At 55.0% G+C, this 27943-nt stretch overlaps 2 protein-coding genes across 2 annotated transcripts in view; one reads left to right on the plus strand and one right to left on the minus strand.

The window, feature by feature from the left end:
* Nucleotides 1-813: 813 nt before the first annotated feature.
* Nucleotides 814-22940, plus strand: AP5Z1 (adaptor related protein complex 5 subunit zeta 1; the record flags this gene model as incomplete). The annotated part of the gene is made up of 17 exons (XM_079719348.1): nucleotides 814-854; nucleotides 15587-15724; nucleotides 15811-15997; nucleotides 16266-16407; nucleotides 16546-16658; nucleotides 17055-17223; nucleotides 17533-17673; nucleotides 17862-17899; nucleotides 18080-18242; nucleotides 18690-18868; nucleotides 19678-19820; nucleotides 20195-20335; nucleotides 20831-20942; nucleotides 21198-21295; nucleotides 21714-21837; nucleotides 21917-22131; nucleotides 22393-22940. The coding sequence occupies 17 exons, from the start codon at nucleotides 814-816 to the stop codon at nucleotides 22661-22663; spliced, it is 2415 nt and encodes an 804-aa protein (XP_079575474.1). The 3' UTR covers nucleotides 22664-22940.
* A 3214-nt stretch (nucleotides 22941-26154) lies between these two features.
* Nucleotides 26155-27943, minus strand: part of RADIL (Rap associating with DIL domain) — a gene marked incomplete at both ends in the record, with an annotated part of 57987 nt that continues 56198 nt past the window's right edge. Inside the window, 3 exons of the mRNA XM_079718468.1 lie at nucleotides 26155-26260; nucleotides 26690-26829; nucleotides 27221-27360. Of these exons, the coding sequence (XP_079574594.1) occupies nucleotides 26155-26260; nucleotides 26690-26829; nucleotides 27221-27360 (386 nt within the window). The remainder of the gene's footprint in view (nucleotides 26261-26689; nucleotides 26830-27220; nucleotides 27361-27943) is intronic.

Consider the following 27943-nt stretch of genomic DNA (forward strand, 5'->3'; position numbering starts at 1 on the left):
GCCCAGAGGACCGCCCTGTGTCCCCGCGCACTCTGCAAGGTGGAAATACTGTGGCCAACACACCTCTCAGAATTACTAGAAATTGACCTTCCCTCTCTGAGCATGTTGCCTTCTCTGTAAAACGAGATACCGATAGTCTGTGATATGGTGGGGACTGAATAAGATTTTTTAAAGCAGCAGGTACAGCCTACGTTGGGTGCAAAATGGAATGGGAGCTTTAAAAAAGAACTTCTGAGAGCTGCAGCTGTTCCTTGCAAACTGCAGGACACGGACCCAGCCCACGACCGCAGTCTGTGTAGTATATTCAGGTCGCACTGAACACGGGACCTGCAGGCGGCGGAGCGGACTGTGTTCATGGAACAGAACCTAGAACTGGGGAGATGGACTGAGGCCCAGCGGTGACAGGCCGCTCCTAACGGCTCCCGGGCGCCCAGCGCCGGAGCTGCACCGGGGTGCCGGGTGCCATGGTTCCGGGGTGCGGACGTTCCGGGGTCTCGAGGTCCCGGAATCCCGCGGTCCAAAGTGCCGGAACGCTACCCAAACCCAGCCCTGACCGTCGGCCCTCGCGCTGACGGCCCCGCCCCCGGCTGAGACGCTCCGTCAAAGCCCATTGGTCGACGGCCTGTGCGCCCCGCTCACGTGATGCGCCACGGGACGCTGCACGGGACGCGACCCGGAAGCCGGCGTTGCTGCAGGCTTTTCTCCCGGAGTCGCTAGCGTGCGGAGTGCGAGGGCTGCTCTCGGGGAGGCGGCGGCGGCGGCGGCGGAGGAGGAGGAGGAGGAGGCGGCGGAGGCGGCGGAGGCGGCGGCGGGATGTTCACGACGGGGGCGGAGAGTCTGCTCCGCCAGGCCAGGTGCGTCCAAGCTTTTCCCTTCGGGCACTTGGTGGTGGGTCTCAGTGCCGGGCCTGCGCGCGGCGACTCGAAAGAGCCCCCTTTGACCCACTTTAGAGACTCTGAGGTCGGGGAGGCCGCGCGGGCCAGGCACGGGCTGAGGAGGTCCGGGCAGGGTCGAGCTGGTCCCCGGAGGAGGTGGCTCCTGAGAGCTCTCTGAAGGATGAGTGGAAATGAAGTGGGGTGGGACCCCGCTGATGGTTTGGCCAAAGGCTTGGCGGCTGCGGACCCCACGTCTGGCAGGAAGTGGGGTCCAGAGCTGTCAGTTGCTTCAGGGTCAAGAAAGCTAGAAAGACGCTGGAGAGCCTGCTGGATTGAGCCATGGCGAGCCCTGTGCAAAGCCCATGAGTTCGATACCTTGCGAGGGCTTTGGGGAGCCATGGAGGATTTTGTTGTATAGAAAGATCCCCTCTCTTGTGGATGCATTGGATGTATTGAGAAATTACCCAGCGTCTTAGGACTCTGAGCTGGCTCTGAACTCTCACTAAGTCGGTAGCCCCTTCCTCACCAACTAGCCACTCATGGGAGAAAGCAGATGTAAGATCGGACTAAAACCCCATAATCCATCAGACAGTGTAAGACTTGATGCTACTTTAAGAGAAGAAAATGCGGCCAGAACCATGATTTAAAAAAAAAAAACTGGATTCGGAGCTGGACCAGTTGGTGGGAAAGATTAGGCTGGTTGAGGCTCCTCTGATCTTAGGGAAGCAAGATCTTGAATGCATGTTAGTTTCAAAAGGCTGTAAACAGGGTAAACGTTTGATAAGGTCAGAATAACCCCTGAAAGTCTGTTAAGCAAGTGTTTTGAGGATTTGTAGCACCGTCTCCCCACCGAGTCCAAAAAAGTCTGTATTTCTTTCAATCTTGGATGGATATTCCAATATTCAAGTTCCAGTATTCCAATTCAAGTTCACTTGAATTTAGGAGAGCTGTATTAAAGAAAAATAGATATCTTTTTTCAAAAACTGAAGTATAGTTGATTGACAATATTTCAGGTGTACAACATAGTGATTCGATATTTTTATAGATTATACTCTATTTAAAATTATTCTAAAATATTAGCTATATTCCCTGTGCTATACAATATATCTATAGCTTGTTTAATACATAGTTTGTACCTTTTAACCCCCTACACCTATCTTGCCCCTCCCCAATTCCCACTCTCCACTGATAACCACTAGTATGTGCTCTATATCTATAAGTCTGTTTCTGTTTTGTTGTATTCATTAGTTCCATTTTTTAGATTCTGCATTATAAATGATAACATACAGTATTTGTCTTTCTCTCTGATTCATTTCACTATGCATAATATCATCCAGGTTCATCCATGCTGTTGCAAATGGCAGAATTTCACTTTTTTTATGGCTGAGTAATATTTCATTGTGTGTGTATATCTATATATAATCACATCTTCTTTATCCATTCATCTGTTGATGGACACTTAGGTTGCTTCCATATCTTGGCTGTTGTAAATAATGCTATGAACATTGGGGTGTATGTACCTTTTCAAATTAGTGTTTTTGTTTTCTTAGGATATATACCCGGTAATGGAGTTGCTGGATGGTATGGTAGTTCAATTTTTAGTTTTTTGAGGAACTTGCACAGTTTTCCATAGTGACTGCGCCAATTTACATTCCCACCAACAGTGAACTAGGGTTGTCTTTTCTCCACATTCTCACCAACATTTGTTATTGTGGTCTTTTTGATGATGGCCATTCTGACAGGTGTGAGGTGTTATCTCATTGTGGTTTTGATTTGTATTTCTCTGACGGTTAGCCATGTTGAGCATCTCTTAATGTGCCTATTGGCCATCTGTATGTCTTCTCTGGAAAAATGTCTATTCAGGTGTTATGCCCTTTTTTTTTTTTTTTTTTTTTTTTTTTTTTTTTTTTTGCGGTACGCCGGCCTCTCACTGCCACGGCCTCTCCCGCTGCGGAGCACAGGCTCCGGACGCGCAGGCTCAGCGGCCATGGCCCACAGGCCCAGCCGCTCCGCGGCATGTGGGATCCTCCCGGACCAGGGCACGAACCCACGTCCCCTGCATCAGCAGGCGGACTCTCAACCACTGCGCCACCAGGGAAGCCCTATGCCCATTTTTTAATTGAGTTTTTTTCTATATTGAGTTGTATGAGCTGTTTATATATTTTGGATATTAATCCCTTATCAGTCATATCACTTGAAAAAATTTTCTCCCATTTGGTAGGGTTCCTTTGCTGTGCAAAAGCTTTTAAGTTTAATTAGGTCCTATTTGTTTATATTTGCTTTTGCTTCCTTTGCCTTAGGAGATAGATCCAAAAAAAATATTGCCATGATTTATGTCAAAGAGTGTTCTGCCTGTGTTTTTTTCTAGGAGTTTTATGGTTTCCAATCTTACATCTAGGTCTTTAATCCATTTTGAGTTCACTTTTGTATATGATGTTAGAGAATGTTCCAATTTCTTTCTTTTACATATAGCTGTCCAGTTTTACCAGCACCACTCATTGAAGAGACTGTCTTTTCCTCATGTGTGTGTGTGTGTGTGCGTATTCTTGCCTCCTTTGTCGTAGATTAATTGACTGTAAGTATGTGGGTTTATTTCTGGGCCCTCTTTTCTCTTTTCTGTACCATTGATCTATGTGTGTGTTTTTGTGCCAGTACCATACTGTTTTGATTGCTGTAGTTTTGTAGTAGAGTATAGTCTGAAATCAGGGAGCATGATACCTCTCTCCAGCTTTGTCCTTTTTTCTCAAGATTGCTTTGGCTATGCATGGTCTTTTGTAGTTCCATATAAACTTTAGGATTATTTGTTCTAGTTCTGTGAAAAATGTCGTGGGTATTTTGATAGGGATTGCATTACATCTGTAGATTGCTTTGGGTAGTATGGAGATTTTAACAATATTAATTCTTCCAATTCATGGACATAGGATATCTTTCCATTTCTTTGTATCATTCATCTTCAGTTTCCTCTATCAGTGTTTTATAGCTTTCAGAGTATAGGTCTTTCACCTCTTTCGTTAAGTTTATTCCTAGGTATTTTATTCTTTTTGACATGATTTTAACAGGATTATTTTCTTGCTTTCTCTTTCTAATAGTTCTTTACTTACGTATAGAAAAGCAACAGGTTTCTGAATATTAATCTTGTATCCTGCAACTTTACTGAATTTATTCTCATAGTTTTCTGGTGGAAAATTTAGGCTTTTTTGTATATGGTATTATGTCATCTGCAAATAGGGACAATTTTACCTCCCTTCCAAGTTTTATGCCTTTTATTTATTTTTCGAGTCTGATTGCTGTGACTAGGACTTCCAATAGTGTGTTAAATAGACGTGGTGAGAGTGGGCATCCTTGTCTTGTTCCTGATATTAGAGGAAAAGCTTTTAGCTTTTCACTGTTGAGTATGATGTTAGCTGTGGGTTTGTCATAAATTGCCTTTATTATGTTGAGAGATGGTCCCTCTGAGAGATGTTTGATGAGAGTTTTTATCATGAATGGATGTTGAACTTTGTCAAATGCTTTTTCTGCATATATTGAGATGATCATGTGAATTTTATCCTTCCTTTTGTTAATGTGGTGTATTACACTGACTGATTTGCAGATATTGAACCATCCTTGTGACCCTGGAGTAAATCCCACTTGATCATGGTGTACGATTTTTTTTTTTTTTTTTTGGCTGTGCTGAATGGCTTTGCAGGATCTTAGTTCCCTGACCAGGGATTGAGCCCTGGCCCTCAGCAGTGGAAGTGCAGAGTCCTAACCACTGGACCTCCAGGGAATTCCCTATGATCTTTTTTTATTGTTGAATTTGGTTTGCTAATGTTCTGTTGAGGATTTTTGCGTCTATATTCATCAAATATATTGGCCTGTAATTTTCTTTTTTTGTAGTGTCTTTGTCTTGTTTTGGTATCAAGGTAATTGTGGCCTCATAGAATGAATTTGGGAGTGTTCCATCCTCTTCAGTTATCTGGAATAGTTTGAGAAGGATGAGTATTATCTCTTCTTTATATGTCTGGCAGAATTCCCTCATGAAGCTGTCCGGTCCTGGACTTTCGTTCACCGGTAGTTTTCTTTTTTGGTTTTTTTAATAAATTTATTCTATTTATTTGTGGCCGAGTTGCGTCTTCATTGCTGTGCGCAGGCTCTTTCTAGTTGCGGCGAGCGGGGGCTACTGTTCGTTGTGGTGCGCAGGCTTCTCGTTGTGGTGGCTTCTCCTGCTGCAGAGCACAGGCTCTAGGCGCGCGGGCTTCAGTAGTTGTGGCTCTCAGGCTCCAGAGTGCAGGCTCAGCAGTTGTGGCACACAGGCTTAGTTGCTCCACGGCATGTGGTATCTTCCCGGACCAGGGCTTGAACCCATGTCCCCTGCATTGGCAGGCTGATTCTTAACCACTGCGCCACCAGGGAAGCCCAGGGAGTTTTTTAAATTACTAATTCAATTTCACTACTAGTGATAGGTCTGTTCAGATTGTCTATTTCTTCTTGATTCAGTCTTGGACTTGTATGTTTCTAGAAATGTAGCAGTTTCTTCTGGATTGTCAACTTCGTTGGCATATAACTGTTGGTAGTATTTTCTTATGGTTTTTTGTATCTCTGCGATATCAGTTTTCATTTCTCCTCTTTCTTATTTTATTTGGATCCTCTCTCTTTTTTTTTTTTAAATTGATCAGCCTGACTAAAGGCTTACCAATTTTATATTTTTAAAAAACAGCTCTTAGGGCTTCCCTGGTGGCGCAGTGGTTGAGAGTCCGCCTGCCGATGCAGGGGACACGGGTTCGTGCCCTGGTCCGGAAAGATCCCACATGCCACGGAGCAGCTGGGCCCGTGAGCCATGGCCGCTGAGCCTGCGCATCCGGAGCCTGTGCTCCACAACGGGAGAGGCCACAACAGTGAGAAGCCCGCATACCGGAAAAAAAAAAAAAAACCAAACCAGCTCTTGGTTTCATTGGTCTTTATTTTTTATTTATTTATTTTTTTTTGGTCTCTATTTTGTTTCTTCTCTGATCTGTATTATTTCCTTCCTTCTGCTGACTTCGGGCTTTGTTTCTTCTTCTTTTTCTAATTCCTTTAGATGGTAGGTAGTTGGGATGTTTGAGATTTTTCTTGTTTCTTGAGGTACGCCTGTATTGCTATAAACTTCCCTCTTAGAATTTCTTTTGCTGCATCCCATAGATTTGGGAATGTGTTTTTATTTTCATTTGTCTTGAGGTACTTTTATTTCCTTTTTGATTTCTTTTATGGGCCCATTGGTTTTTTAGTACCATGTTGTTGAGTGTCTACATGTTTGTGTTTACCCCATTTTTCTTCCTGTAATTGACTTCTAGTTTTGTACGGTTGTGGTCAGAAAAAATTCTGGATATAATTTCTATCCTCTTAAATTTGTTGAGACTTGTTTTGTGGTCTAGCATGTGATCTATCCTGGAGAACATTCCATGTGCACTTAAAAAGAATCTGTATTCTGCTGTTTTGGGATGAAATGTCCTGTAGATATTGATGCCCAGTTTAATGAAGTCCAACTGGTCTAATGTGTCATTTAAGACTACTGTTTCCTTACTGACTTTATGTCTGGGTGATCTGTCCATTGATGTAAGTGGGGTGTTAAAGTCCCCTACTATCTTTATCATTACATAATGCCCTTCTTTGGCTTTTGTTACAGACTTTGTTTTAAAGTCTACTTTGTCTAATATGAGTATTGCTGCCCCAGCTTTCTTGTTTCTATTTACATGAAATATCTTTTTCCATCCCCTTGCTTTCAGTCTGTGTGTCTTTAGTTCTGAAGTGAGTCTCTTTCAAGCAGCATATAGATAGGTCTTGTTTTATTATCCAGTCAGTCACCTTATGTCTTTTGATTGGAGTGTTTAGTCCATTGATATTTAAGGTAACTATAGATGGGTATGTACTTATTGCCATGTTGTTGCTTGTTTTCTCGTCGTTTTTTATAGTTCTTCTCCATTCTTCTTTTCTTTCTTACCTTGATGGGTTTTTTTTTTTTTTTGGTTTTGTTTTTTTCACACGTTTATTGGAGTATAATTGCTTCACAGTGTTGTGTCTGTGTACAAAAAAGTGAATCAGCCATATGTATACATATGTCCCCATATCCCTTCTCTCTTGAGCCTCCCTCCCACCTTCCCTATCCCACCCCTCTAGGTAGTCACAAGGCATCAAGTTGATCTCCCTGTTCTATTCAGCAGCTTCCCACTAGCCATTCATTTTACATTTGGTAGTGTATATATGTCAGTGTTACTCTCTCACTTCATTCCCAGTTTCCCCTTCCTCACCATGTCCTCAAGTCCGTTCCCTACATCTGTGTTTTTATTCCTGCCCTGCCACTAGGTTCATCAGTACTGCTTTTTTAGTTTCCATATGTATGCGTTAGCATACAGTATTTGTTTATCTTTTTCTGACTTACTTCACTCTGTATGACAGACTCTAGGTCCATCCACCTCACTACAAATAACTCAATTTCATTTCTTTTTGTGGCTGAGTAATATTCCATTGTATGTATGTGCCACATCTTCTTTATCCATTCATCTGTCGATGGACACCTAGGTTGCTTCCATGTCCTGGCTATTGTAAATAGTGCTGCAGTGAACATTGTGGTACATGACTGTTTTTGAATTATGGTTTTCTCAGGGCATATGCCCAGTAGTGGGATTGCTGGGTCATATGGTAGCTCTAATTTAGTTTTTGTTTTTGCGGTACGTGGGCCTCTCACTGTTGTGGCCTCACCTGTTGCAGAGCACAGGCTCCGGACGCGCAGGCTCAGCGGCCATGGCTCACGGGCCCGGCCGCTCCGCAGCATGTGGAATCTTCCCGGACCAGGTCACGAACCGTGTCCCCTGCATCAGCAGGCGGACTCTCAACCACTGTGCCACCAGGGAAGCCCTGGCCTAAGTATCTTTAAGGGTTGGGTCAGGTGAGGTGCACAAAGGTGTCCAGGGATGTCCTTTGCAAGTATTTTAATTATTCTCCCCTTCCCGCCCCATCCCCCATCCCAGTTTCCCAGGCCTCATGTATCTACCAGGAACTCTTCTTTAAGAACGGGTTCCTGCCCCACTGGACACAGTTTACTAGGAATCTTAAACCTGGGCCAGGCCAGAAACCCATTCATCTCCCATGGGTTTCGTCTCTCCATGGACCCACCTGAGACCCTGATGGCCCCTAGGGATGCCCAAAATTGCAGTGATACCAGCCTAGGACCTTCTGCTCTGCTTATAACACAGATATGTAGGAGAGTCACCACAAAGTCACAGAGTGTGTGTGTTTATGGCCATTATAATCCCATTTAATTTACATTCTATCTGCAAATATTTGGGTCTTCACTCTCAGCCCTGAATGGCTGAGAAAATGCCCAGTCACCCTCATGCCGTCAGGCGCCCTCCCCAACACAGCCCACGTCTACTGGGGAGACAATGTAGACCAGCAAACGTATAGCCAAAATATTATGTGAAAGGACAGCTACAGGAATACAGACACGACAAAGAGGAGGCCGAGAAAGAGACCAGTAACCCTTGGAACAGGCTGTGGGTGGTCGGATGGGGAAAGGCTTCAGGAGGCTGACATTTGAGGTGGAATCGGTCAAACAACAGGATAAGAGCAGGAAAGAGAATTCCAGGGAGAGGAAACAGAATTGGCAAACCTACCCAGGTGTAGACCAGCAGAGGATCGCCAGCGGGTTAGGAATTAGGGTCAAACTGAAGCCTAACATGGGAGCAGAGGGAAGCGGAGGCCAGAGGGATCGCATTAGTTCTGTGACTTTGCCCCACTTAAAAGTTTACAATTGTGGTAAAATACACATACATCTTGACCATTTTTAAGAGTAAGGGTCAGCCGTGTTACGTGCATTCACATTATCGTGCAGCCATCACCACCATTCTTCTCTAGAAGATTCTGCTCTATCACAGAATCACACAGCACTTGTCTTCTCATGACTGACAGCTCACTTAGCAGAGCCGCCCTCAGGTTCATCCGTGTCGTAGCAGGTGTTACTGAACCAGCTTTGTTCTGCCCGCTTGCAGCAGGTCAAACCGCCAGACACCGAGGTTTGCAGCACCGAGAAGCGTTATTCGCAAGGCAGCTAATCGAAGAGACGGAAAACAAATCTCAAACCCGCCTCTCCCAGGGCAAGGGGCTGGGGTGTGTAGGGGATATACTGACGGAGTAGAATACAGAGGCAGGGCGGTCGGGGGCGTGGGGAGAGGTGATGGGGAGAAGTGTGGGTCTGCGCAGGCGGAGCTGATTCCCGGGCCTCAGCACGGTCCGAGGGTGGAGTTTTCAGCCCTCCGATGTTACAAGGTGACCCTGCGACACTCGCGCATGCCCAGTTGGAGGGTCGGTGGTCTTATCCAGTCACGACCAGCTCAGCTCAAACTAGACACAGCTGACTCCAAGTTCCTGGAAAATAACTCGGGCAAACACCGTACGGTTTAGGCTCCGTGATGCCTGGAGGATGTGCAAGTCTTAAACCGACCTTGATTAGTGGACGCGGGTGAAATGGATCTAACCCACGGTTTCATTAGAATTTCCTTCCCTTTCAAGGCTATTATTTTATCGTATGTATATGCTATATTTTCGTATCTATGCATCTGTCAGTGAACACTGAATTTCTTCCTTTTACCTTTTGGCTACTGGGAATAATGCTATTACGAACACGGGTGTACAAACATCCCTTTGAGACCCTGATTTCAATTTTTGGGGGGTGTAGACCCAGAAGTGGAACGGCTGGATCCTGTGGTAATTTTATTTTTAATATTTTGAGGAACCACCATACTGTTCCATAGCAGCTACACCATTTAATTTTATTTTTTTAATAAATTTATTTCGTTTTGGCTGCATTGGGTCTTCATTGCTGTGTGTGGGCTTTCTCTAGTTGCAGTGAGCGGGGGCTGCTCTGTTGCAGCGCGCAGGCTTCTCATTGCGGTGGCTTCTCTTGTAGAACACAGGTTCTAGGCACGCGGGCTTCAGTAGTTGTGGCACATGCGCTCAGTAGTTGTGGCTCACGGGTTCTAGAGCACAGGCTCAGTAGTTGTGGCTCACGGGCTTAGTTGCTTGGCAGCATGTGGGATCTTCCCGGACCAGGGCTTGAATCCGTGTCCCCTCCATTGGCAGGCGGATTGTTAACCACTGGGCCCCCAGGAAAGCCCAGCTGCACCATTTTACACCCTGATCCACAGCACACAAGGTTTCCAGTTTCCCCCCATCCTGGCCAACACTTATGCTATTTTCTGCTTTTTGGGGGACAGTCGCCATCCTAATGGGTAGATTCACCCCACTTTTTTAGGAAACTCATTTATCTCTGAGCCACCAGAGTATAAACATTGGTTCCAGGTAATGATTTTTTTTTTTTTTTGCGGTACACGGGCCTCTTACTGTTGTGGCCTCTCCTGTTGCGGGGCACAGGCTCCGGACGCACAGGTTCAGCAGCCATGGCTCACGGGCCGAGCCGCTCCGCAGCATGTGGGATCTTCCCAGACCGGGGCATGAACCCATGTCCCCTGCATCGGCAGGTGGACTTTCAACCACTGTGCTCCAGGGAAGCCCTGATTTAGTTTTTTTAAGCAATCTTCATACTGTTCTCCATAGTGGCTGTATCAATTTACATTCCCACCAACAGTGCAAGAGTGTTCCCTTTTCTCCACACCCTCTCCAGCATTTATTTTTTCTAGATTTTTGATCATGGCCATTCTGAGCAGTGTGAGATGATACCTCATTGTGGTTTTGATTTGCATTTCTCTAATGATTAGTGATGTTGAGCATCCTTTTCTGTATTTGTTGGCCATCTGTATGTCTTCTTTGGAAAAATGTCTATTTAGGTCTTCTGCCCATTTTTGGATTGGGTTGTTTTTTTTTATATTGAGCTGATGAGCTGCTTGTATATTTTGGAGATTAATCCTTTGTCAGTTTCTTCATTTGCAAATATTTTCTCCCATTCTGAGGGTTGTCTTTTTGTCTTGTTTATGGTTTCCTTTGCTGTGCAAAAGCTTTTAAGTTTCATTAGGTCCCATTTGTTTATTTTTGTTTTTATTTCTAGTACTGTAGGAGGTGGGTGAGAAAGGATATTGCTGTGATTTATGTCATTAGGGTGTTCTGCCTATGTTTTCCTCTGAAAGTTTTATAGTATCTGGCCTTACGTTTAGGTCTTTAATCCATTTTGAGTTTATTTTTGTGTATGGTATTAGGGAGTGTTCAAATTTCATTCTTTTACATGTAGCTGTCCAGTTTTCCCAGCACCACTTATTGAAGAGACTGTCTTTTCTCCATTGTATATTCTTGCCTCCCTTGTCAAAGATAAGGTGACCATATGTGTGTGGGTTTATCTCTGGGCTTTCTATCCTGTTCCACTGATCTGTATTTCTGTTTTTGTGCCAGTACCATACTGTCTTGATTACTGTAGCTTTGTAGTATAGTCTGAAGTTAGCGAGTCTGATTCCTCCAGCTCCATTTTTCTTTCTCAAGATTGCTTTGGCTATTTTGGGTCTTTTGTGTTTCTATTCAAATTGTAAAATTTCTTGTTCTAGTTCTATGAAAAATCCCATTGGTGATTTGATAGGGATTGCGTTGAACCTGTAGATTGCTTTGGGTAGTATAGTCATTTTCATGATTTTTTTTTTTTTTTTTTTTTTTTTTTTTTTGCAGTATGTGGGCCTCGCGCTGTTGTGGCCTCTCCCGTTGCGGAGCACAGGCTCTGGACGCGCAGGCTCAACGGCCATGGCTCACGGGCCCAGCTGCTCCGCGGCATGTGGGATCTTCCCGGACTGGGGCACGAACCCGTGTCCCCTGCATCGGCAGGCGGGCTCTCAACCACTGCACCACCAGGGAAGCCCTCGATTTTTATTTGTGGTTACCATGGGGTCCATATACGGTAACCTTTGTACTAGCTTATTTAATTAGTTGACCCACAGCCTTTAGTATATATTTGCTTTTACTGGTGGGACTTTTTCCTTTTCTGTAAATTCTTGTTCTAGCCTTTTCCACATAGAGGAGATCCTTTAACTCTTAGGGTCAGTGTAGTATTGATGAATTCTTTTAGTTTTTGCTTGTCTGAGAAGTCCTTTATCTTTCCTTTAATTCTGAATGATAACATTGCTGGGTAGAGTATCCTAGATTGTAGGTTTTTCCTTTCAGCACTTTAAATATATCTCATGACACTCCCTTCTTGTCTGAAAAGTTTCTGCAGAAAAATCCACTGATAGCCTTATGGGGGTTCCCTTGTATGTGACTGTTTTTCTCTTGCTGCCTTTAGAATTCTCTTTTTAACTTTTGCTATTTTTTAATTATGGTATGTCTTGGCGTGGGTCTCTTTGGGTTCATCTTGTTTGGGGCTCTCTTTGCTTCCTGTACCCGGATATCTGTTTCCTTCTTTAGGCACAGGAAGTTTTCAGTCATAATTTCATCACGTACATTTTTGACTCTCTTCTTCTCCTGCTGGGACCCTTATATGTGAATGTTAGTACACTTAACAATGTCCCAGAGATGTCTTAAACTGTCCTCATTTTTTTAATGTGTTTTTCTTTTTTTTTTTTAATTATGTTTTATTTATTTATTTTTGGCTGTGTTGGGTCTTTGTTGCTGCATGCGGGCTTTCTCTAGTTGTGGCGAGCGGGGTCTACTCTTCGTTGCGGTGCGTGGGCTTCTCACTGCGGTGGCTTCTCTTGTTGTGGAGCACTGGCTCTAGGCACACGGGCTTCAGTGGTTGTGGCACATGGGCTCAGTAGTTGTGGCTCACGGGCTCTAGAGCGCAGGCTCAGTAGTTGTGGCGCATGGGCTTAGTTGCTCCGCGGCATGTGGGATCTTCCCGGACCAGGGCTCGAACCCATGTCCCCTGCATTGGTAGGTGGATCCTTTTATTTATTTAGTTATTTTTGCCTGCATTGGGTCTTCGTTGCCGCGCGCAGGCTTTCTGGTTGCAGCAAGGGGAGCTACTCTTCGTCGTGGTGCACAGGCTTCTCTTTGCGGCGGCTTCTCTTGTGCAGCATGGGCTCCAGGTGCGCGGGCTTCAGTAGTTGTGGCACATGGGCTCTAGAGTGCAGGCTCAGTAGTTGTGGTGCACGGGCTTAGTTGCTCTGTTCCAGACCAGGGCTCGAACCCGTGTCCCCTGCACTGGCAGGCAGATTCTTAACCACTGCGCCATCAGGAAAGTCCCATGTTTATCTGTTCTTTTTCCTAGTTCAAGTAGCATTCTTATTACTAATGCTTTCAACTCTTTATCTGGTAAATTATTTACCTCTGTTCCACTGGTTGTTTTTTTTTTTCAGTTTTCTTTTCTTGTTCTTTCATTTGAAACAAATTCCTCTGTCTTCTCATTTTGCTTGGCTTTTTCTGTCTCTGCGAAATTAGGTGAAACAGTTAAGTTACCTGTCGTGGTCTTGAAGAGGTGTCCCCATGTGGGAGCGTTCCTGTACGGTCTGCATGTGCCCATTGGCTTTGCTGGGAGAGCTGGAGCTGAAGTGAACAACAGTCATGTCTTCCCCCAGGCTGTGCTGGCAGCTGTCGCCTTGGTAGGGGGCGTGGCTGGAGATGTAAAGGGGCTGGAGCCAGAGCCAGGTGTGAGCTGGAGCTTCTTGTCTGTTCAGTGGCCATCACTGCCCTGTCAGGGCGGGTCCCAGTTTGCTGGAGCAGCTGTCCTAAGGGTCGGGTCCAAGCTGGTTCTGTTCCAAGTGTGCGCTCTCCCCGCTCCCAGCAGCGGCATCTTTGCCCCCAAAGAGGAAGCAGTGCTGGAGCAAGAGGGGCTGGAGCAGGTGCTCAGCTTGGGCGGGGGCGGGGGCGGGTGCTGGGGCGATCACGGGCAAGCAGCCAGAGCCCCGGGCAGTTTCAGTCTGCTTCCTCTGCCTTATTTCAGGAGTAAGCAAGCGGGCGCCCACGCTTCACGAGTGGAGTCTAGGTTTCTTACAGCCCTGCTGTTCGTCCCACTGGTTTTCAAACCAGCCAAGGGAACTCATCTTCCTGGTGTCGGACCCCGAGGCGGGGACACCCAATACGTGGTTTGAGCCCCTTACCTCCCCCCTCTTCTGTGTCCCCTCCTAGGGGCAGGAGTCCCAACCGATCACTCCTCCTCCCCAAGTCCGCACGCATCTTTCTCACAGCCTTGGTTGCACAGGAGTGTTTCTGCCGGTCTCCAGTTTGCTTCCAGTGTGGATGTATTTTTTATGTGTTCGTGGTGGGTGGTGAGCTCTGTGTCCTACTCTGCCATCTTGATCTCCTCTCCCTGAAAACAGATTATCTTTAAATGCTAGCATCTCACTCAGCATGCAACATGCTTAGCCTAGAGGTCTTGCCAGGGGACATGTAAGAACTAAGACCCACTCAGAACACCCAGCTCATCTTCTATTCAAGGTCATAAATGTGTAGGCTGAAAGGCAGAAGGAATAGCCCTCACTATTTAATTCCCATTTCTCTGTCTTTCTGTCTCGGGTGGGTGGGAATTCCTCTCTGCTGGGATTTGAGGAATGTTAATAACTGTCAGTTGAGTCTTACTAGTTTTCACTGTTTTTCTTTAATTAAGCCGGTGATTTTTGGTGGCACTTTAAAACAGATTACTAAAGTTTGGGAGTTAGGATTCGGAGTAAATTTTAGTTTCTCTCTGTATTTTTCAGAGATGGAAAGCCAGGCTGGGGAAAGTTATCAGAAGCATGACTTGTGAACTGCAGAACAAGCGAAGCGGGTGGGACTTGGGGGTGGGGAGGGGAGCAGCAAGGCCCGGGGAACCGCGGGACGCACGGCAGCTTCTCCTCGGCCGTCGCCCCGGCGGGCAGCTGACCTGCACCCGGCCTCTCAACTCGGCCTCCTCCCTCCTCGTCCCACACGCGCCTTTGCTTGTGTTTGTAGGCGGCTGGATCCCACTCTGGCTGGATTAGGTGAAAAAATGGAAACGGGGGTGGGAGGTGAGGCGTGGTGGGGAAGCCACTGGGATTTGTCTGCCAGCCTTCAGGTGAGAACGGGAAACCCAAGCCGCCGCCCGGCACCCCCAGCCCACGTGGTTCTCGGACCTCCTTCTCAGCCCCACAGCCTGGGGATGCGCCGTCTCTCTCAGGTCATAATTGCAGACCCCGAGCTCGAGCAGAGTGGACTTGGTGGTCTTCAGCCACGGCTTTTGGGGGTGGGGACACGCGGCGGGGGCCCAGCTGTATAAGGGCCCTGCCAGGAGCCCCCCAGAAGCTCCCAGCACAGTGACTTGTGGCCACGTTGCTTTTTCTTGCCTTTTGGGCTGGAGTAAGCCTAGAACCAGGCTTCCGTTTTGAGACTTGGTTCAGCATCTTACCTGTTATAAATGTTTAATAGATAAATTTTTAAATTAAGTATTAGAGTAATGTGTCATAACATTTGACCTTTCATTGTTAATTCTTGTTCACAGAAGTTAAAGGCTCACTGAAGGAATCATTAGAAAAGCAACTGGCTTCAGGCTAAATCCCTCTTACTTTTGACTCGTAAACCAATCGGTTTGTGCTTCTGGTCGTGGAATAACAATCCGAATGCGTGGAGGTGGAGGTTTGCTGTAGTAACTGCTGCAGTGAGGGTCCCCCGCCTGGCGGGGGTGGGGGACAAGGACCCAGGTTGGGTACCCAGTCAGCGGGTTCGTCACAAGAGGCCTGGTGGTGCTGGAACCACCTTCCTCCATGACACCTGGGGTGTTCTCTGCTCAGCAGGGATGGTCCCCAGCCCGAGAGCCGTCCTGTCACAGCTCAGGGCGACGTTTCCGGGTCGCCGACACTGTCATCTCTGTTTAGGGAGATCCGGGACGAGGAGCTGGGCAAGTTCTGTGCCCGGGTCTGTGCGCTACTGCGGAAGGAGGACTGGGGTGCCGACGCCCTGGACGCCCTGCGGAGGCTCTTCCTCATCGTCTCGGCCACGAAATACAACAGGAGGTGAGCGCACACGTCCCTGGGGCATCGCGGGGCAGGGGGGCGCTGCCTGCCCGGCCCCGGAGGGGTGACACGCCCCCTCCCCCCAGGCTGGAGGAGCCTTGTGTGGCACTGCTGCAGACCACCCTCTGCTCGCCCACCTGCCCCGAGCAGCTCCAGCTCCTCTGTGCCGCTGTCCTGAGAGAGATGTCGCCCTCGGACAGCCTGAGCCTGTCCTGCGACCACATCCAGAACACACGGCAGCTGGGCCTCGTGGCCTCTGTGCTCTTGGCCCAGGTGACGTGACTGCCGCCGCCCTGCCCTTGGTGGCCCTGGGGCCTCGGTGAACCAGCAGGCCGCGTGCTCCCCGTGGGGCGGGCAGGCTCGGCTGGGCCCGTCACCCAGCAGCCCTCCCCGCTCCGCCCCCATTCTGGGTTGTGGGATGAGCTGGGGCTGTGAGGCTGATGCAGGCCGCAGGGCCGGGGCTGCCCTCGTGACGTTCCGGACGCCCGAACCGGGTGGCGTTCGTGACGCGCAGGAACACGTTCCACTGTGGGGTTCGCAGGGTGACCGACAGCAGGTCAGGAGCTTGGGCCAGCGCGTCCTCGGGGTCCTGGAGAGCCGGCAGCCCGAGGGGCCCAGCCCGAGGCAAGTCCTCCCCGTCGTGTCCAAGGTCACCAGCCTGGCCCCGGACGCCCTCCGTGAAGGTCTGCACACACCCTGCCACCGGGGCCGAGGGGCCGCTAGGGCTGCTGCAGGTTCCTAGGAAGACCTGCCGCAGCCCAGGCAGCCCAAGCCTGCGGGACTTAACTCGGTTCCTACGGTGTCACCCCCGCCCTGCACAGAGCAGACCAGGGCGCTCAGCAAGCGGCTGGGGGACTGGCTCCGTTACGCCAGCGTCCAGCAGGCGGTCGCCCACTCCTCTGGGGGCTTCTTCTCCACGCCCAGAGCCAGGCAGGTGAGGCTGGGGGACTCGGAGCTCCGTGTGCCCGGGCCGCCTCAGCCGGCCTGGCCTGCGGGCTGCCGCCCACTCCTCCTCCCTGGTTCCAGAACGAGCGCTCTCTCCTCGCTCCACTCGGGCATGCGGGGGTGCTTTGGGCCACAGCCCCCGAGCCTGTGATGCGCTCCGTGGGTTGAGGCCCGGAACAGGCGGGCAGGGATCGTACTTGACCGAGGGCCGTGTTTTCAGCTCAAGTGCCTGCACTCACGCACCCTGGGGGGGGGGGGGGGGGGCGGGGTGCCCGTGGTCCCGGAGGAGCGTGGACAGCCAGGGCGGTGGCTCGCGCCCCGTGCTGCCTGTCTTCGTCCCTTCCCGGGCCCTGCAGCGCCGGCTGACCTTCCTTGCCTCCTGCAGCCGGGCCCTGTCACCGAGGTGGACGGGGCAGTGGCCACGGACTTCTTCACGGTGCTGTCCACGGGCCAGCGCTTCACGGAGGACCAGTGGCTGAACGTGCAGGCCTTCTCCATGCTGCGGGCCTGGCTGCTGGACAGTGGCCCTGAGGGCTCCAGTGCCCCGGATGCAGGTAGGACGCAGGCAGGACGTGGTGGGCCCCTGGGTGACATAGGCTGAGCCTTGTGGTCTCCAGAAGGCCTTTCCCAGACGTGCTGAGAAGCCAGATGTCGACAGGACTGTTCAGACAGCTTCTCCAAACTCTTCCTCTTCTGCAAGCCCACTAGCAGTTAGACAGTCTGGGCTCATCTCCACCACCGTGTCCAGTTGGGGTGGCAGCAGGCGGGACAGGGTGCAGGCCTTGGCGGTCGGCGACGGCAGCCCTCCTTGCGCCCCGCGGGGGTCCTTCCTTGTCCTGCTGAGCCCTCGTTCCCTCTTCCAGACGACAAGTCAGAGCTGGAAGGCTCCACCCTGTCCGTGCTCTCGGCCACCTCCACTGCCAGCCACCTGCTGCCGCCCCAGGAATGGCTGCGGGAGAAGGCCTTCGAGTACTGCCAGCGCCTGCTCGAGCAGAGTAACCGGCGTGAGTCCCGGGGCCATCCTTCCCGTCCGCGGCCTGTGGCGCTCGATCCCCACCTCGCGTCTGCGTTGGGGTCGCTCCCAGCTGTGGGCTCCCCGGCCTCTCCTCCAGCTTCCAGAACGCGGGGCACCTTCTTGTTCGGCTGTTCTGATGGGGACGCAGAGACCAGGTGGCTTTCTTCCCTCCCCCAGGAGCCCTGAGGAAGGCAGACTCAGACCTGCAGAAAGCAGTGAGTGCCAGGCGGGTGGGACCTGCAGAAAGCAGTGAGTGCCAGGCGGGTGGGACCTGCAGAAAGCAGTGAGTGCCAGGCGGGTGGGACCTGCAGAAAGCAGTGAGTGCCCGGTGGGCGGGCGGGCGGGCGGGCGGGCGCTCACAGCTCCGTCTGAGCGGCCGCCTCGGGTCCCCGCAGTGTCTGGTGGAGGCCGTGCTGGTGCTGGACGTGCTCTGCCGGCAGGACCCCTCCTTCCTGTACCGCACCCTCTCCTGCCTGAAGCCCCTGCACACACGCCTGCGCGGGGACCCAGCCTGGGTGCGGGCGCTGCTGCCCGTCGCCCAGTTCTTCCTGCACCACGGTGAGCCTCCGCCCTCCCGTGGGAGCAGGCCCGCCCGCGGGGAGGGCGCTCTCCCCCGCACGCTGTAGAGCAGCACTGCTCTGATGAGCGGTTAGCACTTCGAGGGTGGGAACTTTTAAATGGATTTAAGTAGCAAATTAAAACGTTACCAAGTCTGTGTTGATCTTGAACTCTCTTAGACATGAGAGTTTCCTGGAAGGAGCCGTGAAACCAGCCCCTTCCAAGGAACGATCCCCGTCAGCGTAACCAGAGGGTGGGTCTGTGGCCAGAGACACCTGGGAAGAGCCGGATCCGGCTCAGCTGGCTCTTCCCGTGCTTGCGAAGGGCGGACACGTCTGCCTTTGGTGTCCCGCAGACACGTGTGGCCCTGGAGGCTTGGCCCGAGGCTCGGGGGGCCCCCGGCAGCACCCGAGGCCTTCTGCCCTGACAGAGCCCGCTGCTTTCCAGGGGAGGCCGCCGCAGTGGACGCGGAAGCCGTCTACCAGCACCTCTTCACCAGGATCCCCGCTGACCATTTCCACAGCCCGATGCTGGCCTTCGAGTTCGTCCAGTTCTGCAGGGACAGCCTGCCTCTGTTCGGCAGAAACCTCGGCGTTCTCAGGACAAGCTTCCCGAACCTCTTCAAGGCGCGCTCGGTCATCCATGAGCAGAGCAGGGGCTTGGGGTGTGCAGGGCCCCTGGGGCAGTGTCCTGGCATGGGCCGGGGGGTGGGGGGCGCCCGTGCCTGTGCCCTCGGGAAGGCGAGGTCAGGCCTGGCTTGGTGGCTGGGCTCGCAGAATTGGTTCAGGTTAGCATCTCTTCACTGGGGAGCGTTGCTGGGTGTGTTCAGCCACTTGGCACCTTTGTCTTTGACGGGTTTGTTTTGTTTTTATATTTGGCTGCGTTGGGTCTTTGTTGCTGCGTGCAGGCTCTCTAGTTGCGGCAAGCGGGGGCTACTCTTTGTTGCGGTGCACGGGCTTCTCGTTGCGGTGGCTTCTCGTTGCAGAGCACAGCTCTAGGCATGCGGGCTCAGTAGTTGTGACTCACGGGCCCTAAGTGCAGGCTCAGTAGTTGTGGCACACGGGCTTAGCTGCTCCGCGGCATGTAGGATCTTCCCGGATCAGGGCTAGAACCTGTGTCCCCTGCACTGGCAGGCGGATTCTCAACCACTGTGCCACCAGGGAAGCCCTGATGTGTTTTTTGTGATTGGTGTGTCGCTGCGTGGCCTTTCCAAAAATCAGAGACTGAGTTCTTTAATCAGGAAAATAAACGATGATAAAAAGAAAGTGCTTTGATGGTTGGTACAGAAGTGAGTGCAGAAGCCAGAAGAACAGGGGGGAAGAAGGTTGAAGGGCATATTTCCCAACTCCTGGGTCACAGTGAAACAGGAGGAGGTGGCAGGGCTGGTGCCACGCCCTCCGGGCTCCCACTGGAGCTGCGCTGCTTGTCCCCGCAGTTCCTGGCCTGGAACAGCCCGCCCCTCACCTCCGACTTCGTGGCGCTCCTCCCATCGCTGGTCGACGCGGGGACGGCCGTGGAGATGCTCCACCTGCTGCTGGACCTGCCCTGTCTGACCGCAGCCTTGGACCTGCAGCTCAGGTGAGCCCCTGCCCGGCCCGCTGCTCACTGTTCTGATCATGTCTGCCCTGTTCCTGCCTCTCCTTGCCCCCGGCCGTTCCTGCTGTCTCCCAGGCAGAGTGTCTCTGCACCTCTTCGCTGCCCCCTGACAGCAGCCCTGGAGCCCAGCCTGTCCTTCACTCAGCCGCGCAGCCTCCCAGGGGCCCGGCCCCCAGGCCCTTTTGGGTCATCCTGCAGCTCCTGGCTGGGCCAGGGCACAGTGATGTTACGGTGACGTCTGCTCTAGTCTCTCCCTGGCCAGTGGGTACTGCGAGGGCAGGGGCCGAGTCCAGCTTCTTCTGGCCTGGGCCAGAGCCCACATCCGAGCCCGGCCTCAGGATTCTCTCTGCTCGCAGGTCGCTGCAGGCCTCATCTGAGAGGCCGCCCTGGGACGTCTCCATCAGGGCCCCCGGCTGCCTGGAGGCCTTCCGGGACTCGCAGGCCCAGGGTCTCTTCCAGCACCTGCTGCGTGCCCAGGCCAGCGGGACCGCGGAGAGGTAGGGCTCGCTGCCGGGCGTCGCAGGCCCCACGTGGGACACGAGAGCTCCCTGACTGAGGCCTTGAGGCTGGGCCCTGGCATCCGCCCCGGGCCTGGTGCCTTCTGACCTGGAGAGACAGCTCTGGTGACCCCCCCACCCAACAGGCGCTGGCCACGTGGCCAAGCGCTTCCTGGGCACCTGGCTTGCGGTCTGCTTGTTCAGTTTCCCGACGCCGTCCTTGTCGCCCTGTGGGGTAGGCGCTGTGCTGACTCCTTGCTACAGGTGGGGAAAGGGAGGCTTAGCACATCCTAGGGGCGGGAGGGCCAGGACTGGACCACGGCCTCCTGCCCCCGGCCGCACTCCAGCCCTCCCGCTGGCCGAGGAGCGAGCAGGCCGTGGATTAGGAGACGTGCAGGGTGGCCTCTGATGAGGGCAGAGCGGGCGCTCCCAGAGCCGGATCCCCAGGTGGACGGGGAACAGGCATGTGTTCAGGGCCGGGCCGTGTGTCCCCAGGTTGACGCCACTCTACCGGCTGCTGCAGCCCCTGGCCGGCTGTGCCCGGGTGGTCCAGTGCGCCGAGGCCGTGCCCACCCTTCTCCGGGCGTTCTTCTCGGCGGTGACGCAGGTGAGCCCACTTCCTGCGGCCTCTGTCCCTGCAGCAGAGGGCCGGCCGGAGCCAGGACCCACAGGGCCCCAGCTTCCTCGGTGGCCAAGGGGCCAGTCCGTCACAGCAGACAGGGCTGCTCACACCAGCCCCGGCCCGGCTCCTGTCCCTCCCAGAACTGGGGCCGAGAGAAGCCCCCAGGGCAGCAGACAGCCAGGTCTGGAGGTGTTCCCTGGGGGTGGGATGCAGTCTCTCTCTCTCTCTCTCCCCCCACAGTTTGCTGACGGGGCCCTGGCCAGCCAGCTGGCACTGCTGCTCCTGGAGCGAAGCGACTCACTTTACCAGGTCCCGGGGTATGAAGCCAGTGTGCACAGGTGGGTCCCTCCTGGTGGGCTTCGCCCCTCCTGTGGCTCCATGGCCCAGTCCTGGACGGGTTCACTGACCCTGTGCTCTCCGTCCCTCACGGCTATGGTTCCCCAGCTGCCACCGACCCCACCCCAGCCTCGGCACTTACTCGGCCACTGCACGGACCCCTCCCTGCCCACCCAAGCCCCCCTTCCACGGAGCCTTCCAGAGCATCTGTCCCCCTTGCTGAAGGCCCAGTTCATGCGGGCTCATCCCAGCTCCAGCCCAGCCTCGCCGGTGGGACAAGAGGTTCCTGGCGGGGCCGGGACTACCTTTACTTCCACCTGGTGCTCGGGGGCTTCCCACCACCGCCCAGCTCTTCTCGGGACGGGCCGTGGGGCTGGGGTCTGTGCGGGGCGAGCACAGCCCATGTGTCCTCTCTGGCAGGGTGCTGAGCTCCCAGTTCCCGGCCTTGTGCAAGCTGCATCCCCCACTGGTGGTCGAGCAGGCGAAGGAGCTGCTGGAGTTTGTGGGAGGCCCCCGCGGCGGCGGGCACATGCTCACATCCGTGGTAAGGCAGCCGCTGCCCCGCCCGGCCCACGCCTGACGTGCGGGCCTGTCACAGGGCTGAAGCGCTGTCCCCCACCCAGGTGTGGGCCATCGGCGAGTACCTGTCGGTGTCCTGGGACCGGCGGTGCACTGTGGAGCAGATCAACAACTTTTTCGAAGCCCTGGAGGCCCTGCTCTTCGAGGTCACCCGGTCGCGGCCCTCCACCGCCCTTCCCCAGTGTCCTCCACAGGTCATCACCGTGCTCATGACCACACTGACCAAGCTGGCCTCTCGGAGCCAAGACCTGATTCCCAGGTGCCAGTTCCCGGTGGGTAGAGGGAAAGCTACAGGCTGCCCGTTGGGAAAGGGAACGGCTTTGGATGTTGTCGCGTCCCCCAAAGCCGCACAGGCCTTCCAGTTGGATGCAGGCGGCGTGGGCTGTGTCAGCACTGCCGTCTCACCACTCAGCTAAGACCACGCTAGCTGGGTGCTCCTGGCAGCTGGTCCCTCCACGACGCCCCTGCCCACGTTAGGGGTGCACCTGCAGCTGACAGGCTGGGACTCCCTCGTCCCCAGGGTCTCCTTGCTCCTGTCAAAGATGAGGAACCTGGCCCAGAGCCCAGCCACGGGCTCCATGCCCAGTGAGGAGGACATGGGAGCCGTCCGCACGCGGGCCACCGAGCTGCTGAACCTGCTGAAGATGCCCAGCGTGGCCCAGTTCGTGTTCACACCCAGCGTGGAGGTGTCCGAGCCCCGCTATCACCGTGACACCAACACGGCCCTGCCCCTGGTCCTGCGCACGGTCAGCCGGCTGGTGGAGAGGGAGGCGGGCCTTCTGCCAGGGTGAAGGGACCAGGTAGACGCCGGGAAGGGCTGCAGGTTGAGAGCCTGGTATTACCAGCCATGGCTTCAGCGGTCACGGAGGCTGTCACCGTCTCAGCCTTTGGCCTCTGTGTGTCTTTCTCTAAGCCCCTTTTTCTCGTGACCACACTGAGCTGTGCAGTGACACAGCACTGATTCTCGGCTTTAGCCCCTCTTGGGACTGGGTGGGAAGCTGCTTGCCGGTCCTTGTTTGTTTGGGGGCAAGAAGAGACACGGCGAAAATAAATCTCCTTTACAAAACAGCTGCGTGAACAAGGTGGAGTCTGTTCTTTTTCCCTCCACCCAGGAACCAGGGAGCCCCACAGGCAGCCCCGTAGCTGCTGCGGAGTCCAGGGGACGCAGTGCTGCTGGGCTGGGAGAGCTGGCCCTGGGGCTGGGAGGGGCCTTCACCTGGTGCCCTGCCTTCTCACCTAAGCCCCTTGTGTCAGGGCCGAGCCGCGTTCAGCCCACGTCCCAGATGGTACAGAAACCACAGATCACTAACAAACGCATGCAGTCAGTCAGAAAGGAAGCAGTGTCAACCTCCCCGAGGTGGCAGCTGCCACTGGGGAAATGGTTTTGCTCAGTGACGTTTTTTACACCTTCTCCCGCTCCTGAGTAAGTTGAAGGCGATAAGGCTGGGGCTCTGGGGCCCCTGCTGGGCGGGCTGGAGGTGCTGTCACCTTTGCAGACCTGCAGCCTCCTACGAGCAGGAGGAAGGGCAGGGCACCCAGCAGAGTGCTCCCAGTGACCACGCTACCTGCCTCCAGAAGCCTTACTGGGAGCAAGTCCGGGTGCGCTTTGCTCTTACACCAAGTGGGGGGAGACACATACTCCCTCCTGTCAAGCGCTTTCTACCACCGTTCTGTTCAAGTCAGTCCCCGCCCCGCTTGTAAACCAACCCCCAAGGCTGTGCCCCAGCTCCCCGGACGCCTGGCGGGGCTCGGCCACCAGGTGGTGCTGCTGCTCCGAAAGTCCCAGCCCGCCGCGCCCCACATCCAGGCCTGCTCCTAGCCACGCCCCCAGGCTCCGGCCCCGCCCCTCGCGGGCACCGCCACGCCCCAACTCCGGCCACACTCCTAGCCACGCCCCCAGGCTCCGGCCCCGCTCCTGCGGTCCGGTGCCTCCGCCCCCGGCCGGTTTTGACCCCCAGACGCCCTAAGAAACGCCCGCCGCCGAGGAGGCTGATGGGGGCCGGGCGGGCGCCGCAGGGGCGGACGCCTCTGGCTGGCGTCCCGGCCCCAGGATGCTTTCCGAGAAGCGACAGGTGGTGCGCGGAGCACAGCCGTGGGGCACCGGTGCGGGACGTGCCAAGGGACACCTGACCCTCCCAGGATGGGACCAACCCAGCCCTGCGAGGCCCGGCCCGGCCCGCCCGGCCCGCCCGGCCCGCCCGGCCCGCCCGGCCCTGCCTGGCCCTCCGGACTCGGGTCCGGGGATGCCAGGGTTGAGGATGTGACACCTAGAGAAAATGCCTTTTTTCAATTTGCCAAGATGCCAATTAATGCTCAGCTTTCCGTTTTTTCACGTCGTTCGTTCAGATATTGCAAGTTTGGGTCTCAAACATGCCTACGAACCAGTTTGAGAATACGGATTTGGGGGGGACTTTTTTCCCTGCTTCACACGGAGCCAAGGCCGCTCTGGAAACGTTCCCTTACCATGGTCTCTGCAGGGTAGACTTCTGTGGTGGCTGAGAGTCCAGTCCAACGACGCGAGTTCAAATCCGGTGGGGCCGGGCTGTCCCAGGCGTGTCAGCCTAAGCGGCAGAGCCGCCGGGGCCTCGGAGGCCGTGAGGACGCAGGCTGGGCTGCGGCCCGGAGGATGGCGCGCGAGCAGGGCGCACTCACCTGGGCCCGGCGCCCACTGCAGCCGCGCCGAGGGCGGACGAGGGTGGCTGCTTCCAGAGGTTGGGTTCTGTCGGGTTGTCCTCACAGCATTTACAGCGCTGGCCGACTGATGTAGAAAATGACAGTCCCATTGTGCTCCACTTTCCTCGTCTGCAAAATGGGGACAATCACAGTGCTGACCTCAAAGAACATCCCGGGAACGAAGCGTGTCCTTCCCTGCAGAGGGCTCGGAGGGCTCTCACCACCCGCTCCCTGCCAGAGAGAAGCGGAGCTCGGAGGTTTTCCCCCTTCCCCGGGGTCCCAGCCCTTCCCTGCGGGAACTCTGCGGTACACGGGGTCCCCCCCACTCCTTGCAGCTCCGCGGGGGGCGGGGGTGGGGTGGTGCTCGGCAGGCCTCGGGTCAGCTGCCAGCCTCCCTGAACTTGTGACCTTCAGTTTAGGGCTTTCAGAATTTTGGGGGGTTCAATTGCACATTTTAACTGACTTTTTAAAGTACATTTCATCCAGCGTTTTGGGAACTGCTTCAGGACAGGTGGAATCCGGACACCTGGTACTGAGCGCCCGCAGGGCCGGGCCCCCACCTGCACTCTCTTCTGCGCCCACAGCTGCCCGAGGCCCAGTGCCTGGGACACACCTTCCGGCCACTGGTCCCTCCACGAGACCCCTTTCCACGTAAGGGGTGTGTCTGCAGCTGCCTGGCCGGGACCCTCTCGTCCCCAGAGTCTCTGTTCCTGTCAAAGAGGAGGACCCCAGCCCAGGGAGGCGGACACTGCCGAACCCGCCGAGGACACCCAGCCGGGAGGTGCCCGCGCCCGCTGCCACCGTGACACCAACACGGCCCTGCGCACGGTCAGCGGCTGGTGCAGGAGGCGGGCCCCCCACCAGGGTGAAGCGACGGCCACCAGGTGGACACCAGCCGGGCCGCAGACTGAGAGCCTGGGACCGGCCAGCCTGGTATTAGGGCCCAGCCGTGGCTTTAGCGACCAGAGAGGACATGGGGGGGTTGAGTCCGGGGGAGGAAGCCTGGATACCCACAGTGGGTCAAGACTCACTTTATAACCTTCTGCGGGGTTCCAGACCCTTTCTTTGGGACCGTGCTGAGTGTGGCATCACCGAGGGCACAGCCCCCTGACGGGGGGTGGCTCTGGCCCTTTCCCTCGGCGGCCGGGGGCTGTCTGCGTCTCCCCCACTGCTCCTTGTTTGCGGGCAGGGTGGAGGGCAGGTGAGGAGCGAGTTAGAGCCACCCCGGCACCCCAGCGAGCCCCGTGTCCCCCCGGGGTCTCTCCCGCGCTGGCAGGGAGGGAGCAGTTCCTCTGAGGGCACCGCCCCACCTCCAGCAGCCCTTCTAGGGGGCCAGCACGGTGCCCACCCAGACTCCACGCCCCACCACCCTCTACAATACGAAAGATAGTTTATTGAATCTATACTTTAACACTCAAATCTTCAAACATAAAGGCTCTGCGACAAGCATCACAACTTAGTGTTATCTGTCGTATCAATAAAATAAAATGTACACTAGGGACTGCGGCTAGTGTCCTGTGGGTGACACAGCCACACCGAACAGCCTGGCAGAAGGGGCCGTAACCTGGGAGCCGCAGGTGTAGGTGCTCGGGCCGTCCCTGCACAGCGCCTAGGGAGGGGGCGTGCGGAAGCGGATCTTCTTGGCCGTTTCCACGTCTGACTTGGCAACCAGAAACCGCACCTTCTTTCCTCCGTGTCGGATCAGATCCACGGCTCTGAAAGCAGAGAAGGGACGGGGACGGTGTAAAGAGCCCTCCGGGTGAGGACTCACTGCCGGTCCAGCGGGCAGAGCCTCCTGGAGTTGCCGGGGGGCGACCCAACCCCCCACCCACCAGCTGTCACCCAAGTGGACAGTTACAGTCAGCAACCCTGAGCCCCCCGTGCTGTGACAGAGCTTCGGGACCACGGAGCCTGCGCTCTCGCAGCCTGGTCCAGAGCCTGCCCCACCCCAAGGTGCCTGAGCCCCTGTGGGGACTGGTGTGTCATCGGAGGACCAATGTGGGGGAAGGAAGGGTGGGAGGTGGCCATGGGGAGCCAGGCCAGACGGCTGTGCCTCCATTTACTCAGCTCCAACGTCGCAAGGGTGGACGTGGCCTCCCACAGGCTGAGGGGTGGGGGAGGGCGCGGGGGGCAGGGCGCGGTACCTCAGGTAGCTGACGCCCACCAGGCTGCTGCCGTTCACCTCCAGGATGCGGTCTCCCAGCGACAGCCGCCCGTCGGACGCTGCGGGGCTCCCCGGGAGCAGGGTCTGGATGTAGAGCCCTGGGGCGCCCAGGGGCGTGTGCTAGGGGAGAAGCGGAAGCCTCAGGGCTCCGTGGGCCCCTCACGCACAGGGGTCTCCAGGCAGGGACACCTCCGCCCCTCCCCCGGCCTGGCCCGGTAGGGCTCACTGTATGGTCATCAGTGTGTCTTCAAGGACAGCGCTGGACGCCATCAGAGTCCCTGCAGGCCCAGGACAGACGCCCCGAGGTCTGAGGGTGCAGGCGGTGGAAGCAGCTGCTGCTCAGGCCCTTTCCCTTCCCACAAATCCCAGGAGACGCCCCCACCAGCCCCTGGTCCCCAGGGCCGTGGGCCTCCGCCCGCCGCCTGCCTGTGACCTCCCCAGCTGTGGGCCCGTCTCTGGGAAAGAGGAGGAGCCTGGGGGCCTGCAGGAAGCGGCGGGGCGGATCACTCACCATCCCGTCGATCAGGCCCATGCCCAGCCCAGAGGGGCCTCGTTCTAGCTCCACCACGAACATGTAGCAGAAGTCGTCCGTGCTGGAGCTGTGGCTGGAGGGGGCCGGAGGGGGCTCAGCCGCCGGAGCCGCACAGTCTCCTGGGCGGGAGAGAAGAGTGCAGCGGGGTGAGGTCAGGGGCTGGCAGCTCAGTCCTCTGTCCAGACTCTGCCCTGGGGCCCTGCGCCTGCCCAGAAGTCCGGACCCAGGGACATCCTGGCTTGGCTGCTCCAAAGGGACACGTGCTCACAGAGGTCCAGCAAGATGCCCGTCAGGGCAGAAGGGGAACAGCCAGAACCGGACCACCATCAGGGTGCTGGGGGTCAGGCCACCCTGTGCTGCCCCGGGACACCGGCCCCTCTCAGAGGCCGGTTGCTTCCAGAAGGTTGAGAAGGGGGCTCTGCTTTCCCTCCGCCTGCCCTCTCCCAGCACACTTCTCAGTGATGCCCCCACACCTGTCGTGTCGGCTCCTGCTCCCAGGGCCCCCTCCGGAGCTGGGGCTCTTCTCAGCTGGGCCCTGCTGCTCCCCACCCTGAGGGTCCTGCGCCCTCTCTCTCCCCACGAGGTCAGTCGTGGCGCCCTGCCGGGGCGCCACCCAGGTCGCTGAGAGGTGTCCTGCCTCAGGCCCAGCTCAGTCCCAGTGACCCCTGCCCTCAGGGCACCCTCTAAGCTTGGCAAGATCAC

Source organism: Hyperoodon ampullatus (genome assembly GCF_949752795.1).
Source record: "Hyperoodon ampullatus genome assembly, chromosome: 14".
Classification (NCBI taxonomy): domain Eukaryota; kingdom Metazoa; phylum Chordata; class Mammalia; order Artiodactyla; family Ziphiidae; genus Hyperoodon; species Hyperoodon ampullatus.